Here is a 15,305-nt window from a genome sequence, read left to right as displayed (position 1 = left end):
AATTATTCCTACTGATTGCAGTGATGTGATTATGAGCTGAGACTACTCTCAAAACACATTACATTTTTCTTTTCTTTTGGTTTTGAAGTTATGTTGATTGGCATTTGAAAGAAGAACTGAATTTACAATGTTACGAAAGAGTAGGTTTAAAAAGGCTTGTTGTTTTCAAAGCATAAACTTTATAGCTGAAACTTCTGATCACTCAGGTTTATGGGTCATTCTCAAAAATGGGGTTAGAAATGAGATGATCATTTCACAAAAAAATAAAATAGTTGGATTTGTAAAATAATGATATATTCTGTCCTTGAAGAACCTCATCAAATGCTAATCTTGGCCAAGATCATTTTCTTCTAGTTCATTAGAAAATTAAAAATTGTAAATTTGGCTTGTCCACTTCATAGAATGGATTTTTCTGTTTTTCCCTTTTAAGCAAGCAAACCTTTTCTGTACATAACCTTTTCCTTTTGATCATAAAAAAAATATTTCAAGTGAAAGATCTAAGTTTCTCATGGTATGCATCTTTTATAACAGTATTTCCTGTTAATACTTACAGCATAGCTATTTCCTTCTTAGTGGAACCTTCTTTTTAGATGGGCCTCCCTGATGGCATAGTGTTAACGTCATCACCTTGTAATCAAGGGATCCTTGGTTCGATACCTGGCGGTGGCACATAGTTGTTCGGATACTACTTTAAACTGTAGATCCTGTCCCGATTAGCCTTTCTGTGCATGATGTGGGATTAAAACAACAATTCAAAGAAACCTTCTTTTTGGAAACATTTCATTATCTGGTCTTTGATGACTTCACCAAACAAATCTATTTTTTAAAGAAAGCACTACAGTGCTGACCAAGCACCACGTACACTAAATGAACTAATTTTCTGTCTGAAGAAGACCCTGATATAGGATAGGAACTTAAAGGTTTAGTGTTTATAGTTTATAATAAAAATGCCTTGGTCAGCACCTGTAGTGATTTTAACATGGAAACCAGACTTAACAATAGTGTTACCATATTTTTTAAGTTTCTTCAGGATGGGATTTATTAAATTTGGGCCCCTAGACTATCCTTTGTTTTGGACCCTGTGGACATTATAATTATTATTGTTTTGTTATCATGGTTCTTCATTTCCACTAATTGCATGCTCTGTATTAACAACACTTGCAACTTGTAAAATATACACACCTGTATGATTTAAAATTATTCGTTAATAATGAAACTACACTTAAATATGCAGACTCTTGCACTATGTATTTCGCCACACAACACTAATACCATACACGCAATAAATGAAAAGGAACCAACACTACATTACAGTAGCCACACTGGATGCAAACTGAGAAACAAAGATATTCATTTCAACCATCAACATCAACCTCCACTTGACTTTCAATTGTTGGCATTCAAATGGTTTACATTCGTTTCTTACAGGAATAATTGTTCATCTTCATAAAGTGTGAATTTTAAAATAAAACCTGAAGAGGACATGTTGTACAGTCCAGTATAGCATCCACATGGCAGAATATGGCACCTCTATCTCGCTTAGGACAGAAAATTGCCTTACCTGTTCTTTACCCTCACTCTTCAATTTATTTCAGTTTCTTACTCAAAATTAAGAAAATTTAATAGTGGTCAGTTTCAGACACGTTATTGAAATATTTTAAACTACCACAGATTTTGCAGGTTACATTAAAGAACTCACTTTTAAAGGATAACTGGGTCTAAAATTACAATAGTTTTATTTATTAGGACTCAACAAATGATAAAAACATGAAATTGTCCCCTCCGTTAGCATCTTGGTCCAATGAGGGGACAAAATGTTTTCTTTTATTGTATTACTCCATGGAAATACAACTTAGGCAATCAAATTTTCAGATGTGTTCTGCACATAATGTTGAATCATTGAAATTAATGATTTGCAAAATTTCTCATGATCTCAACAAAGTTTGGATATCAGAACTTAATCCCAAAACTCTCATACAAACCCCTTCAAGTGTCCCTTGAAATCACAATGGCTTCCATTCCATCCAATTTCCGGATGTGGAGTGAACACTGTTGCACTGTAAGTTTCTATATGAACTTTTTACTAGTGTCCACTCTAGCTCCCCTTGGGACGTAATGTTTTAATATTTTACTCAACTAAGATTTTCATAAAATTATTTCTTGTTGGTCAGGAGATTCTGAGGTGATTAATTAGTTAATTGCAATATATTAAAACTTAATTTGTCTAATGGAAAATTAATAAAATAATCTACATCCATAAATTTTGATTGCGGAAAGTCCACGTAGTGAAAAATCTACATTTTCTGTGTAAAATTCTGAAAAGAGGAAAAATTATTTCTGGAATAAATTAAGCAGGTATATCTTGCAACTAATGACTAAATTAACTCCAAGTAAAAAAAAATGTGTAAACATATTTAAGACATTTTTTATGAGAAGGTTACTACCCCTATTTTTGAGAATGATCCTTATCAGATATTTATTGTACAATTTCCATTCATAGTGTCAATTTGTGTTACTGAAATTACATCTTGACAATAATTATCCTTCTTGTAACATTTTATGTGTTCGTTTATTTTCATTTCAGAGAAATGTGCTCAACGAACGGTTAACAGGCATGTATAAGCAGAAGCAATCAAACTCCAAAGACAGTGGAGGAAGGTATTGTATTTATTTATTTCTATTAAGTGAGAAAATCATAGTTAAAAATAATTTCCTGTATAATATATGGAGTTATATACTAAATCAAGCTTGAAAACTGTAGTAGTGGAAGCTTAAATGTGGATCGTTACAATTATTTTTGTCATTGTCATTATACGGCTTCTTTGAAAAGTAGGTGCAGTTATCCATAGAGGGTATCCTAAAGCAGTTTCCTGCAAGCAGTGCATTAGTCATTCATGTCAATGTTACCCCAGCTAGAGGGGGTTATTATGCAAATATTTAATTCTACAAAAATTGCTGTATATTTGTTAGCTTCATTTCTTGGGACTTCTACATGCTTCTTAAATGTATTGCCCTACGCTTTCCAGAAGCAAGAATCAGAGTGAGAAATCTCCAGAAAGTGACCAAGAACTAATAGACATTTGCAGTGAAGAGGAAGTGGAGGTCAAAGAGGCTGATGGTGAAGTTGCTGAACCACCTAAAAGCAAGAAAGAAAGCAAAATATCAAAAGAGGGAGAAGCAGGCGACAATAAAGAGGTATGTTTCATAATTGCATCAGTGCACTATCTAATGTAGCATGACGTCGGGTTAGGTATGGGATCTAGTCACGCTGGGACATAGCTCAGTTAAATGAAGTGAAGATTTCAATTTGGATCTCGCTGGACCATCTCCACCCTGAATTTCATCCTGATGTGGTGGACTTTGCACCTCCAGGTGAACGAACAGCTGGAGTATCCCTTGGTTCTGGTGGAAAGTTACAGTGAAGGTGCACTCTGCTGGTTGCCTTGCTGACTGTGCAGAACCGAGTGGAAATTTCTTATTACTTGGCTTTGCGTCCTGTAGAAGTTGCGGTGAATGAGTGTTCAACCGGCGAGCTTCAGAATGATATTTTAACAAATGGAGATTTCGATTTTTATGCTCCCAATTCCTTCATCACTAAATAATGTTTGAGTTAACAACATACAAAAGCATTAGGGGGATGCGGAAGTGATTTGATCAACAATATTCTCTGGCTGCCTTTACCCCTGTGTTCCCCAGGTACCCATTTATTGGAGGCTGGGTCAAACCCATAGCTGCTTTTGCGGAGGCATTGCATGGAAAATTCCCACCTGATCTCCACCTACACCTTGAATCAAATGTGGGTCTCCCACGTTGCAGTCAGATGCCGTACTGACCGGACTACCACTGCTCTCAACATTTGTGTTAATCAAAGTAATTACTGCATAGTTCAGTTATTCCCAAACTGGTATTGAGTTTTTCAACATCTTCCATTTTTCTTTGTCTCAGTTTTTTTTCAGCTTTAAATCCTGTCCCAAGTATCCCACGTGTATAAAATGGATGTAGAACAAATTTTGGGAACACACGCTAATCACTAATTCAAAGGTTTCACTGCTGATGTGTCCCTTGAGAAGCATGACTTTTTTTTTTCAATTAACAGCAGTTGGAAACTTCTCACGTCACATGCTGGCAACATACTTGTTAAAATCAACGTAAAACACAAAAACAGCTTAAAAAAAACACTTTAAAAGTTTTTTCGATCTTCCAATTCCATCTGGTTGAGTGACGACAAAGTGGACGCGGATGAAGTTCCACTGGCACTACTTGCTGTGTGTGATAGAGATGAAATCGAAAGCTCGGAAAATCTTTTAAAGTGTTTTTATTGTGCTGTTTGTGTGTTTTATGTTGATTTTAACAAGGAAACTGATCAACTTAGTCATATTTTCTTAGCAGACAGTTACCATCTGATTTAATCCCACTCCTGAAGCTACTCCCGCAATTCACCTGATTTCTAAGAAAGATCTGATGTGATTTGATGGTATGAAGAATAGGAAAATAATATAATCAGTTTTTTTTCTTTTCGTGGACACAAACTCTCACCTTACTCCCTTTATAACTTGAGTATGGACTTTTAAGTGTTCAGGCAAGAAATAATTACAATATCACTTCAATAAAGTATGGTGCAAAAGTCAGTTTACCCATACACAAATTCAAGTTTATACACAAAATTCAAGTATACATACAAAATACAAGTAGATACATGAAATTCCAGTTTCAGTGGTTTGGTTCCAAGTGTCCTCCATTATTTGCAATACATTGTGTGCAACAATCAACAACAGAATTTGCAAGTAGGATGCAGTAAACTTGTATCATCGTTGATGACATGAAACGCATTGATAATTGAGTCTTTCATTGCATCCAAATCTGCCGGTGATGATGAATATACCATATCCTTAACAATTACCCACAAAGCAAAATTGCATGGCTTCAAATCACAAGAACGTACAGGCCAATCATTGGTACCACAGCGTCCTATCCACTCTTCAAATGTGTCATCTAAAAAAATCTAACATCACGTCCATAATATGGAGGAGCTCCATCTTGCTGCAATACAAAACAGTGATCTGAATAAGTGGGGACTGTTAACAAGTGCTTGGATGACCAATTGTCTGTTTTCTTCAGTACAAACACTTGCAGGTCGTCCAGACCTTGGTGCATTTGCAACACTTCCAGTGTTTTAAATTTTTTTGTTGTTTCCACACTTAATCCCATGTTGGTGAAGGCACATCAGGTAACTTGGCACGAAAACCTGCCAGCACTTCGGTTGTATCTTTATCATGTTTCCACCACAATTGAAGCATGAACACATGCTGTTCTTTTGTATACTTATGTGCCATTGCAGTTTTCAACATGTCACAGATCAGAACTTGCTTACAAACAACAAACGACCACAGAGAGACTCAACTGTGGACAAAAGAATAACAAATGCACTGTTGCCAGTGTCACACAACAATGTTTCCAACCGTATACCTAAAAAAATATTACTTAGCCCAAGAAGCACATACACTATTGTAATACTATTATCAATGTGCTTTTTTGGGTAAACTGACTTGCACCACCCTGTAGTATGGATATAGTGAAGACATTTTGTTTCAGTTTTAACCAGGCTGGGATCACACTGACCTGGAAAACTTGAAAAAGTCAGAAAATATTAAATCCTGTTTGCTATAGTGTGTATGAACTGTCTCAATGTTGGTTGAAAACTCTCATTTGAGACCACACATGCTTGCAAGGTTATTATTATGTTTTGTAAAATCTAATAATATGTGTTCCTTGCACCTGGAGCCATTGCTTTCATATTTCCACTCAAAAGAAAGTTATGCTGTAAATTAAGGATGGAACAAATTGATACTCCCTTGGTATCGGCCAATATAGGCATACCGGTGCTGTGGTAAAATTACCAATAAGATCAAGTATATGTATAAATAGCCTGTAATTAGTGCAAATTAGTATGAACATGTGTCAAATAAATATTTGATATTTTTTAATGTAGATGACATGTCACAAATTATTGCATTGCAAAAGTGAGACAGTTTTTGAACATCCATTATTAACTGGAAGTTTAGAAGGCAAATGTTTAATTGATTGTTACTGCATACTTTAATTGTTAAGTTTCATTCTTTTTATAGTTCTTGAGAAAGAATTAAATTTCAGTCATTACAAGTCCAGTTTGTTAGTAATTATTCTCCGAAATACTGTAACTTTTTAGAATCCCGTAATATTCTAAAAACTTGCACAGTGGAAATCCGATTTTAAGTTCCTGGTTTTTACATATTCCTTCATTTTAAGTTTTCTTGTCTTGGTCTTCTGGAAAACATAAAATCAAAGTTACACTGTAATACATTAAATGCAATATGCAGGAGAGCATTATGACAGACTTTATATTTTCATTATTTTGATGAATTAATTGATGTTCCATCAATTTGTGTAGACTACAAAATACTGTGATGACATTGTTGCCCAATAGTTTTACATAAGTCTTTTGTTTTCATTTGGTTCAAATGGTCACAGTTGAATGTATTGATACAATTATGTTGTTTGATTTAATTTTTGTTATTTATCGTCTCTTTTCTGCCACTTTTGGCTAATTGCAATGACAATCAATGTTGTGTTAAATGGCTTATGTATATTGACCCTTCAGGGCACAGCCAAAGTGTCTCGCCAGTCAAAGAAGAGAAAGGCTAGCAGTGATCTTGGTAATCCCAAAAGGAAGAAAGAAGTCCCCTTCCGCTTCCCAACAGAAACTTTTGCCGATGTTGGAGGAAATGAAAAGTGCTTGGAGGTAGGTATTAATGGCTGCTTGTAACATACAAATGTTTAAAGGACTAAATATTTTTTTGTCATCTCTAGAACTTGAAGTGTAACAGTTGCAGGTGAAAGCTGCCATTTGATTAGTTTTGTCTGATCAGTTTGTAAAGAAGTTGTGCCTTTGCAGATTAATATTAAACATTGGCACATATTTTTCCAGATTTCTATTAATGCACCTTGTTCCAGCATGCATGTGCTTGATAATTTTAACCTAGTATGAGTTACACATGTGTGCATGAAGTGGAACCCTGATATTATGTTCTTGGGTTTCACATTTTCCTACGTTTTAAGTTTTTTCATCTTGGTCCCTTGAAAAACTAAAAATCAATTTTCCACTGTATGTATTATACAGGGTGTCACCCAAAAATGTACACACACTTTAAATAATTACAGACATGTATATAAGATACATCACAATTTTATGGTCTAAATTAGAAGAAACATGAAGATTTTTTTAAGTTATTGGTCACACCAATGGCCATTCTGGTCCAGGTATTGTGATAATGTGGATCAATAAAATTACAAAGGTAATGATTAAAATCCCTTATTTGGGTGCTTTCAGATTAATTATGTTTTGTGGATTTGTATCATAAATTTCATCTTTAATATGGCTTCATAAAAAATGTTTGATCTGGTGACCACAGGGAGTCTTCGTGCCACCTCTTCACCAAATCCAGTCAGTCAGTCTTATCAATGTAGTCAGCAGATTTTCAAGATAAGTCCTTGCATCAGGGCAAGGTTCTCAGTCCTGCTGGAAATAAAATTCCTTCTTATTCTCAAACTCCTCTCGGATATATGGCTTGCTTGATTCAAGTGGTGTTCAGGAGCTGGTTTCAGATTTTTCTTTGGATATTTTGGAATACTGCACCTTGACATCTTCAAATTCATCTCTGCCTCCCCAATGGTGTAGTGGTAGCATTGTCGCTTTGTAATCAAGGAGTCCCGGGTTTGATACCCAGTGGAGGCACATAGTAGTTTGGATCCAACTTTAAACTATAGGTCCAGTCCCAATTAGCCTTACAGTGCATAAAGTGGACTGAAAACACCAAATCAATCAACCAATCAATCAAATTCATCTCTAATCCGAGTAAGGGTGAGTCACATCAATGTATCTCTTTTGAAACTCCCTTCTAAACTGCATTACAATCTCATGCTTGCAGTATCACTTAGAGGAGATGGTTTTTTACAGCAGCCAAGCAATTTTCAAAATTTTCTTCTATATCATTCAGGTAAAGTAGTAGAAAAACGAAGTAAAGTAAACCAAATAAAATCCAGCAAGATCATTTGGGTCAATCTTCGTGGCTATTGTGAATATCTAGACAACAGCAAAAGCAAAGCATAGGAAGATGTACGTGAATGTTCTAGAAGGAGTTGTAAGCAGATATGATTTTTCAAATGTTTGAATATGATAGTGTATTTTTCACAAGAGGAGGAAATTCCAAAAATGGCTTCACTGGCATTAGCCAAATGTCCAGCCAAGCCTTACAGCAAGGAATAATTTTAAAAGCAGGACATTTTTGGAAAGTATTACAAAATACAACAGACATCCTCTTCTAACATTTCTCTTAAAAACTGTTTTTTTCATCTGTTGCTATATGTATTTACATTTCCATCATTTTGAGCTGATGCTGATTCCCACTGATACCAATACTTGAAAATTGTAACAATTCAAAGTAGTTTACAATATTTATAAATTATATTTTTAGAGTTTTCTATTGCAACTATATCATAGTAATCAATGTACCTGACTTTTGCTTTAAAAGATCCATAATTTCACATGAGAAAATTGATGAATCACAAAATCCATTTCTCCCCACAATTGTGTTGAAATAATGAAAATTATGCATTTTACATAATTTCCAGGATATTTAGACTGCAAAAGTATTGACCAGAATCATTGATTAAATAGTAACCTATACAGGGTTGCTACGCATCTGGAAAACCTTGAAAACTGGGAAATGTCAGGGAATTTTGCAGATCGTCTGGAATTTACGTGCATTTTGGAGTTTGCAAGAGAAAAGTTGCAAAATGAACAAGCAGTTCACTTCCACTTCTGGTTCTTGTGATTCCACTCCCAAAAATGATTCAGTTTAGAAACTTATTTCTTTCGTTCTTATGATTCTGTCTTGTGCAAAATTATGGTTCCTTCGAATTTCTGTAATAAATTTTCACTTTTATAATACTAGATAGAAAGAATATCAAAGTAAAACTTGCCGTCCATATATCTGATTGATAACTAAAGTACATTGACAATATGATGATAATTATCGGAAAGGTTGGTGAAGATGAGGTTATTGTCTATTATTTTATAGATCTTAGTCTTGTTGGCATTTCCTATAGAATTCCTATATGCAACAAAAATTTCTCCAGATGCTGTGTACTTATAAATGTAAGCAAGAAAGCAGCATTTTCTACAACACTATAAATCTGCCAGAAAATGAACAATTGTGTTTATGAACTTTTTATGTTGTTTTTATATTCTCGAGATCTGTTATGGTGAAATAATGTACCTCTGTTACCTTAGCCTGAAGGCTAGATGCACGTCATTGTAGCACCCAATACATTTGATGCCGATTGTAATTTTACATTTTACTCTGAATTTTCACGTATTCTTGTGTGTGTTGAATGAAATTTGCTTAAAAAAGTTGTGAAAGTGAATATTCATAATAATTAACCTTGAAACCGCCGGGCGGGTTTACGGAAGTAACCCCTGTTTCGCCGAGGCTTTTCCGCGCGAATGTTAAATTTGTACACTTATTTCGGAAAAACGTTATAACTTGTAGACTATTGGACCAATCTGCTTCGGGTAAGTTTTGTTTTCAAGCTAAGACACCAGGGCATGCAACTGTGTACAATTCAGAATGCCAAAGTGAAAAAAGACATCCTGGGGTGGGCCGTGCCCCCCAAATTTCCATGAAAAAATAATAAAAATCTGGACTTTGCCCCATCTTTCCCCACTCCTATGGGAAAAGAACGCAAACTTTAGCTTTCTTTTCATAGTATGGTAAAGGTAAAAAAAAGGTAAAGTGTTCCCCTGTGCATAGCACCACGCCATGAAGGCGTATAGGGGGTGTGGGGGTAACGCCCCACACTTTCTTGATCCGGTCGTGAGTGGGGGTGATGTGATCAGCATCACGCCCCTGACCGCCTTTACCCCCCAGGGTTTCCCCCAGGTACCCATGTTATTTCATAGTATGGACCTTTCGTAATGAAATGAAAGTTCTTTCATGTTCCTAGCTGGAACATAGAATGTAATATGAGCCAATATGTTGAAGTCTGCATGCACAGCTCGAAAAACAAGGTTAACAAGGACTCGAACACGTGACCTGGGCATGTTGAAAGGGGGAAAAAGTGCTCCAACTTTGACGAAAGCTTTTCCCAGAAAACCGGTTAGTGTTTCCACCACAATATAAAAGTATCAAGGTGCAAATGGCATGGGAATTGTACCTAACTTGTCTTGTCACATATGTGACAACGGTGACAAGAGCCTTACTTTGCATGACACATATATGTGACAACAGCGGTTTAAAGGTTAACAGATTATATATTTAATTGAAAAACACAAGGTTCAAAAGCAAAAGTCATGATGATAAACATGTCTGGAAAAATTTAATTTTTGAACTGGAAAACCTGGAAATGTCAGGGAATTTCATAATCAAAAAATCGTAGCATCCCTGCTATACGATACTACTATATTGTAAGCCAATGTATTGGTGTCGGCTCAGACCTAATTTTAACACAACAATGTTTATCAACAAGCAGCAGGAAAATGCAACTGTTTGTCTTTGCAATATTTTTGTGACTTCCTGAGTACTGCTCTAACTCTTAGTCCTTTTCTCAGGAGCCTATTCCGGTGTGATTTAAATTTTCTGTTTTTATTTCAGCAAGTGTGTAGGCTGCTGATGCACGTCCGACATCCGGAAATCTATCGTCAGTTGGGAGTGTCTCCCCCTCGAGGGGTTCTCCTTCATGGACCTCCAGGCTGCGGCAAAACGCTGCTGGCGCATGCAATCGCAGGAGTAAGTAATTTTGCTGCTATTATGTGGAGAGTCCATTTCTTAATTTCTGCCAAAAAGTTGTGTAGTCATCACCAGACTGTTCAGTCATGAATGTAGTCAGATTACAGAATGAAAGTATACAGAATATTGCTCATTATCTGGAGTTGTATTCTACATAGTTTTGTTTGCTTTTCTTGATATATCGGTTTGCTACAATTGTGTGAATGAATGCCGGCCTCCATGGCAGATTGGTTAACACAGGGCACTACAAGCCAAAGGTCCAGGGTACAAATCCCAGCCAGGGCATGGGTGTTCTTTTTGAGTGTCCCTTCATTAATTTCATCATAACATTACTCATCCTCATTTTTGCAATTAGCCAAAAGTGGCAGAAAAGTGAAGTAATATAAACCACATCAAACAACAATTATTTGAATGGCGTGCAAGGATATGGCATGTAACAAATCTGCTTTCATTCTATCAGATACCACATTTCTGGATGACATTTTGTGATCATTTGCCACCTATTCAAACATTAACTTAAAAAATATTCATCTCATAGCATGAACTCTATTTCTAATATTTTTATGTAAAAGTACTAATTTGTTACCTATCAGATTCTTGCATGCTTCTACATAAGTGTCGCACATATTTTTCATAATAATGATTGGAATTATATTTGGTTAACATGGGGTAACGTGGTTATATGTAACAGTTGATTTCATTTTTTCATGCTAAAGTAGCTTTTATTGGGGTATCATTCCAGAATTAATGATATATCATATTTTATTTAGTAATAACTTAGTTTTTCACTCTTGTAATTGAAGTAGCATGCTGACTGAGCCTGTTAAGTAGTCTACTTTCCATGTGACCACTGAAGTTCCAAGAGATTTCCAGCGTTTCTAGGTCTCCCCACTGGGCATAGTGGTCCCAGTCCCGATTTGCCTTTCTGTGCATAAAGTGGACTTACAGCAAAAATTCAATCAATCCAATTCAACCAGTGTTTCCAGTCTGCCATGGTTGGACCAGAGAGGTGTTATTTGTGAGTGTCCCTTCATCTAATCATCACTCAAGTACCCTTAAGTAGCAGAAAATCAATGTAACATAACAAAAATGCAAATATTTTCTTTATTGAAGCTTATAAAAGAAATTGAAACCATTAGGGAGAGATTGCCACAAAGACACGTGGGAGCTTCAAAATGTGCATGTTAACACATACATTTGATCCCTCAATTTAATATTTTCAGATATTTTTCTGCATTATACATTCAATCTTCATGATCCAAATAGAGCAAAATGTTATAAAATTCTGAAAAACGTAATATGCTGAATTAGACAGAAATTTATTTTATTTTAAAACATAAACTAAATGCAACGTTTCAACCTTCTAGGAAGGTATTCTTCAGAAACTGTACCAAGTACAAATGAAACAAGGTACAAAACAGGAATATATATATATATATATATATATATATATAGTAAAAGGAAACACTCACCGGACAGTAGGAAAATTCAAAATTTTCGCTAATTTATAGCATCATCGGTGTGAGAAGAAACAGAAGACGGAACCGGAAGTTGGGGTCCTGCAGAGTTGCCAGGTCCCCATTGAAGAAGAAGCGGTGCGTAGAACAAAAACCTGGACTTCACTGTCGCCGTCCACACCAACCACCACAACATCAGTTTCAACGACTGCTTCCGGGTAGCGATCATCCACCTCCTACCCCAACCAGCTAACACCTCTGTTCGCAAAAGATGGGAGAGGGCCTAAATATCGGCCATGAGTGCAACCACTCCACCTGGCCTGAACAAGGCCACCCAGTAATGCCCAACCCTCACCCACCCTCCCATCCTCCCTCCCAACTCATCCTACACACTCACAGTTTACGACGAGCCTGGTGACGAAACAGTGTTTTTTTCGTTCTACGCACCGCTTCTTCTTCAATGGGGACCTGGCAACTCTGCAGGACCCCAACTTCCGGTTCCGTCTTCTGTTTCTTCTCACACCGATGATGCTATAAATTAGCGAAAATTTTGAATTTTCCTACTGTCCGGTGAGTGTTTCCTTTTACCTTATTTGATTTTTACTTAGCCCTTTTGGCCCTCCTTGCTTTTATCCATTATATATATATATACATATACATACAGGAATAGGGTCAGAAATGGTGCCAGAAGGGCCGATAAATACAAATAATGAAGGAGACAGTAAACACTTACCATACAAATAGAAATAATTCAATATTTCGCGATCTGAGTCGCATTTTCAAGAAGGTAGATAAAAGATCGACGACACTTTGAGTAGAGGCACAGAATACTGACCGTAGCGTCTCTACGGTCAGTGTTGCCAGAAACAGTTGAAAGGAAACACGAAATACTTTAGCCAGTGTTTACTGTAAGGTGGGTGGGTAGTTTCGGGGAGGAGAGGAAAGAGTTACTGGTTGGCTAGGTTGAGTCCGGGGGGTATAGTGGCATGCATGCTTGCTATATAGGCCCTTTCCCATCGCCTGCGGAAAGATGTGTCAGAGCGGGGGGGTAAAAGGTGGATGATGGCAACACGGAAGCAGTTATTGAAGGTGGTGTTATGGCTGTTGGTGTGGATGGCAACTGTGAAATCGGAGTTTTGGGTGGAGGAACGGTGATTATTTATCCTTAGATTCAAGGGGGTGGAGGTTTCGCCTAGGTAGAAGTTGCCGCAGATTTGACAGATGAGGGTGTAAATTAGGTTGAATGAGTGGCAGGTGCCCTTAGGGTGAAGGGTGAACTCACCTGCCGCTGTAGGGATCAGGAGGGTGGGGGAGGTGATGAGTATGGGGCAGGTCTTGCATCTGGGTTTGTTGCACCTGTGGGCTGGGGAAGGGGTGCAGAAGGGGTGGGGGTGTTTCGGACCAAGATGTTTTGGAGGTTGGGGGGGGGGGCGACGGAAGACGACCCTAGGTTTATCCCGAAAGATGTCTCTGGTCTCGGGATCACTGTGCAGGATGGGGAGGAGGGAGTGGAGGGTATGTCTGATTTTCGTAATGTGAGGGTGGTATTGGGTGATCAGAGTTGGAGGGTTGGTTTTGGGTTGTTTGGTGCGGTTGTGGGAGTTGGCTCTAGTGATTTGTTTGTTGATGAGGGTGGAGGGGTAGCCACGGTTGGTTAGGGCTTGGTGCAGGCGTAGGTTGTAGTTTTGGCGGGATGAGGGGGATGAGTTGAGGTGCTGGCCTCTGAGGGCAAGGGAAAATGGGATGGCTTTTTTGGTGTGGTAGGGGTGTGAGCTGGAGTAGTGGAGATACTGGAGGTGGTTGGTTGGTTTGATATGTATGGATGTTTCCAAGTGGTCTCCCGCAATGTGGATGTCCACATCGAGGAAGGTCACTTGGTCTTTGGAGTGGAACCAGGTGAATTTGAGGGTGGTGAACTCATTTAGTCGGTTTAGGAATGTTGTGAGGGAGGGTTCGCCATGTGTCCAGTGGAGAAAAATGTCATCAATGAATCTTAGCCAGAGGAGTGGTTTCAGTTGCTGGGAGTCAAGGAATTCCTGTTCCAGCCTGCCCATGAACAGGTTGGCATAAGAGGGGGCCATGCGGGTACCCATAGCTGTGCCACGTATCTGCAGGCGGTGGACACATGGCGAACCCTCCCTCACAACATTCCTAAACCGACTAAATGAGTTCACCACCCTCAAATTCACCTGGTTCCACTCCAAAGACCTCGATGTGGACATCCACATTGCGGGAGACCACTTGGAAACATCCATACATATCAAACCAACCAACCACCTCCAGTATCTCCACTACTCCAGCTCACACCCCTACCACACCAAAAAAGCCATCCCATTTTCCCTTGCCCTCAGAGGCCAGCACCTCAACTCATCCCCCTCATCCCGCCAAAACTACAACCTACGCCTGCACCAAGCCCTAACCAACCGTGGCTACCCCTCCACCCTCATCAACAAACAAATCACTAGAGCCAACTCCCACAACCGCACCAAACAACCCAAAACCAACCCTCCAACTCTGATCACCCAATACCACCCTCACATTACGAAAATCAGACATACCCTCCACTCCCTCCTCCCCATCCTGCACAGTGATCCCGAGACCAGAGACATCTTTCGGGATAAACCTAGGGTCGTCTTCCGTCGCCCCCCCCCCCAACCTCCAAAACATCTTGGTCCGAAACACCCCCACCCCTTCTGCACCCCTTCCCCCAGCCCACAGGTGCAACAAACCCAGATGCAAGACCTGCCCCATACTCATCACCTCCCCCACCCTCCTGATCCCTACAGCGGCAGGTGAGTTCACCCTTCACCCTAAGGGCACCTGCCACTCATTCAACCTAATTTACACCCTCATCTGTCAAATCTGCGGCAACTTCTACCTAGGCGAAACCTCCACCCCCTTGAATCTAAGGATAAATAATCACCGTTCCTCCACCCAAAACTCCGATTTCACAGTTGCCATCCACACCAACAGCCATAACACCACCTTCAATAACTGCTTCCGTGTTGCCATCATCCACCTTTTA

At 38.4% G+C, this 15,305-nt stretch overlaps 1 protein-coding gene across 2 annotated transcripts in view; it reads left to right on the top strand.

The window, feature by feature from the left end:
* smid (nuclear valosin-containing protein-like smid) overlaps nt 1-15,305 on the top strand; it is a 65,180-nt gene that overhangs the window by 29,323 nt on the left and 20,552 nt on the right. Inside the window, exons 4-7 of one of the 2 annotated variants that reach the window (XM_083135792.1) lie at nt 2,585-2,658; nt 3,027-3,195; nt 6,638-6,778; nt 10,689-10,823. In XM_083135792.1, the coding sequence (XP_082991918.1) occupies nt 2,585-2,658; nt 3,027-3,195; nt 6,638-6,778; nt 10,689-10,823 (519 nt within the window). Of the gene's footprint in view, nt 1-2,584; nt 2,659-3,026; nt 3,196-6,637; nt 6,783-10,688; nt 10,824-15,305 lie in introns of both variants that reach the window. The other variant, XM_083135791.1, reaches the window with a different exon arrangement.

The sequence above is a fragment of the Lepisma saccharinum genome, chromosome 14 (assembly GCF_977018435.1).
Source record: "Lepisma saccharinum chromosome 14, izLepSacc3.1, whole genome shotgun sequence".
In the NCBI taxonomy this organism is placed as follows: Eukaryota; Metazoa; Arthropoda; class Insecta; order Zygentoma; family Lepismatidae; genus Lepisma; species Lepisma saccharinum.
The sequence above is the reverse complement of the archived record's forward strand: the minus strand, read 5'-3'. Positions and strand labels throughout refer to the sequence as shown.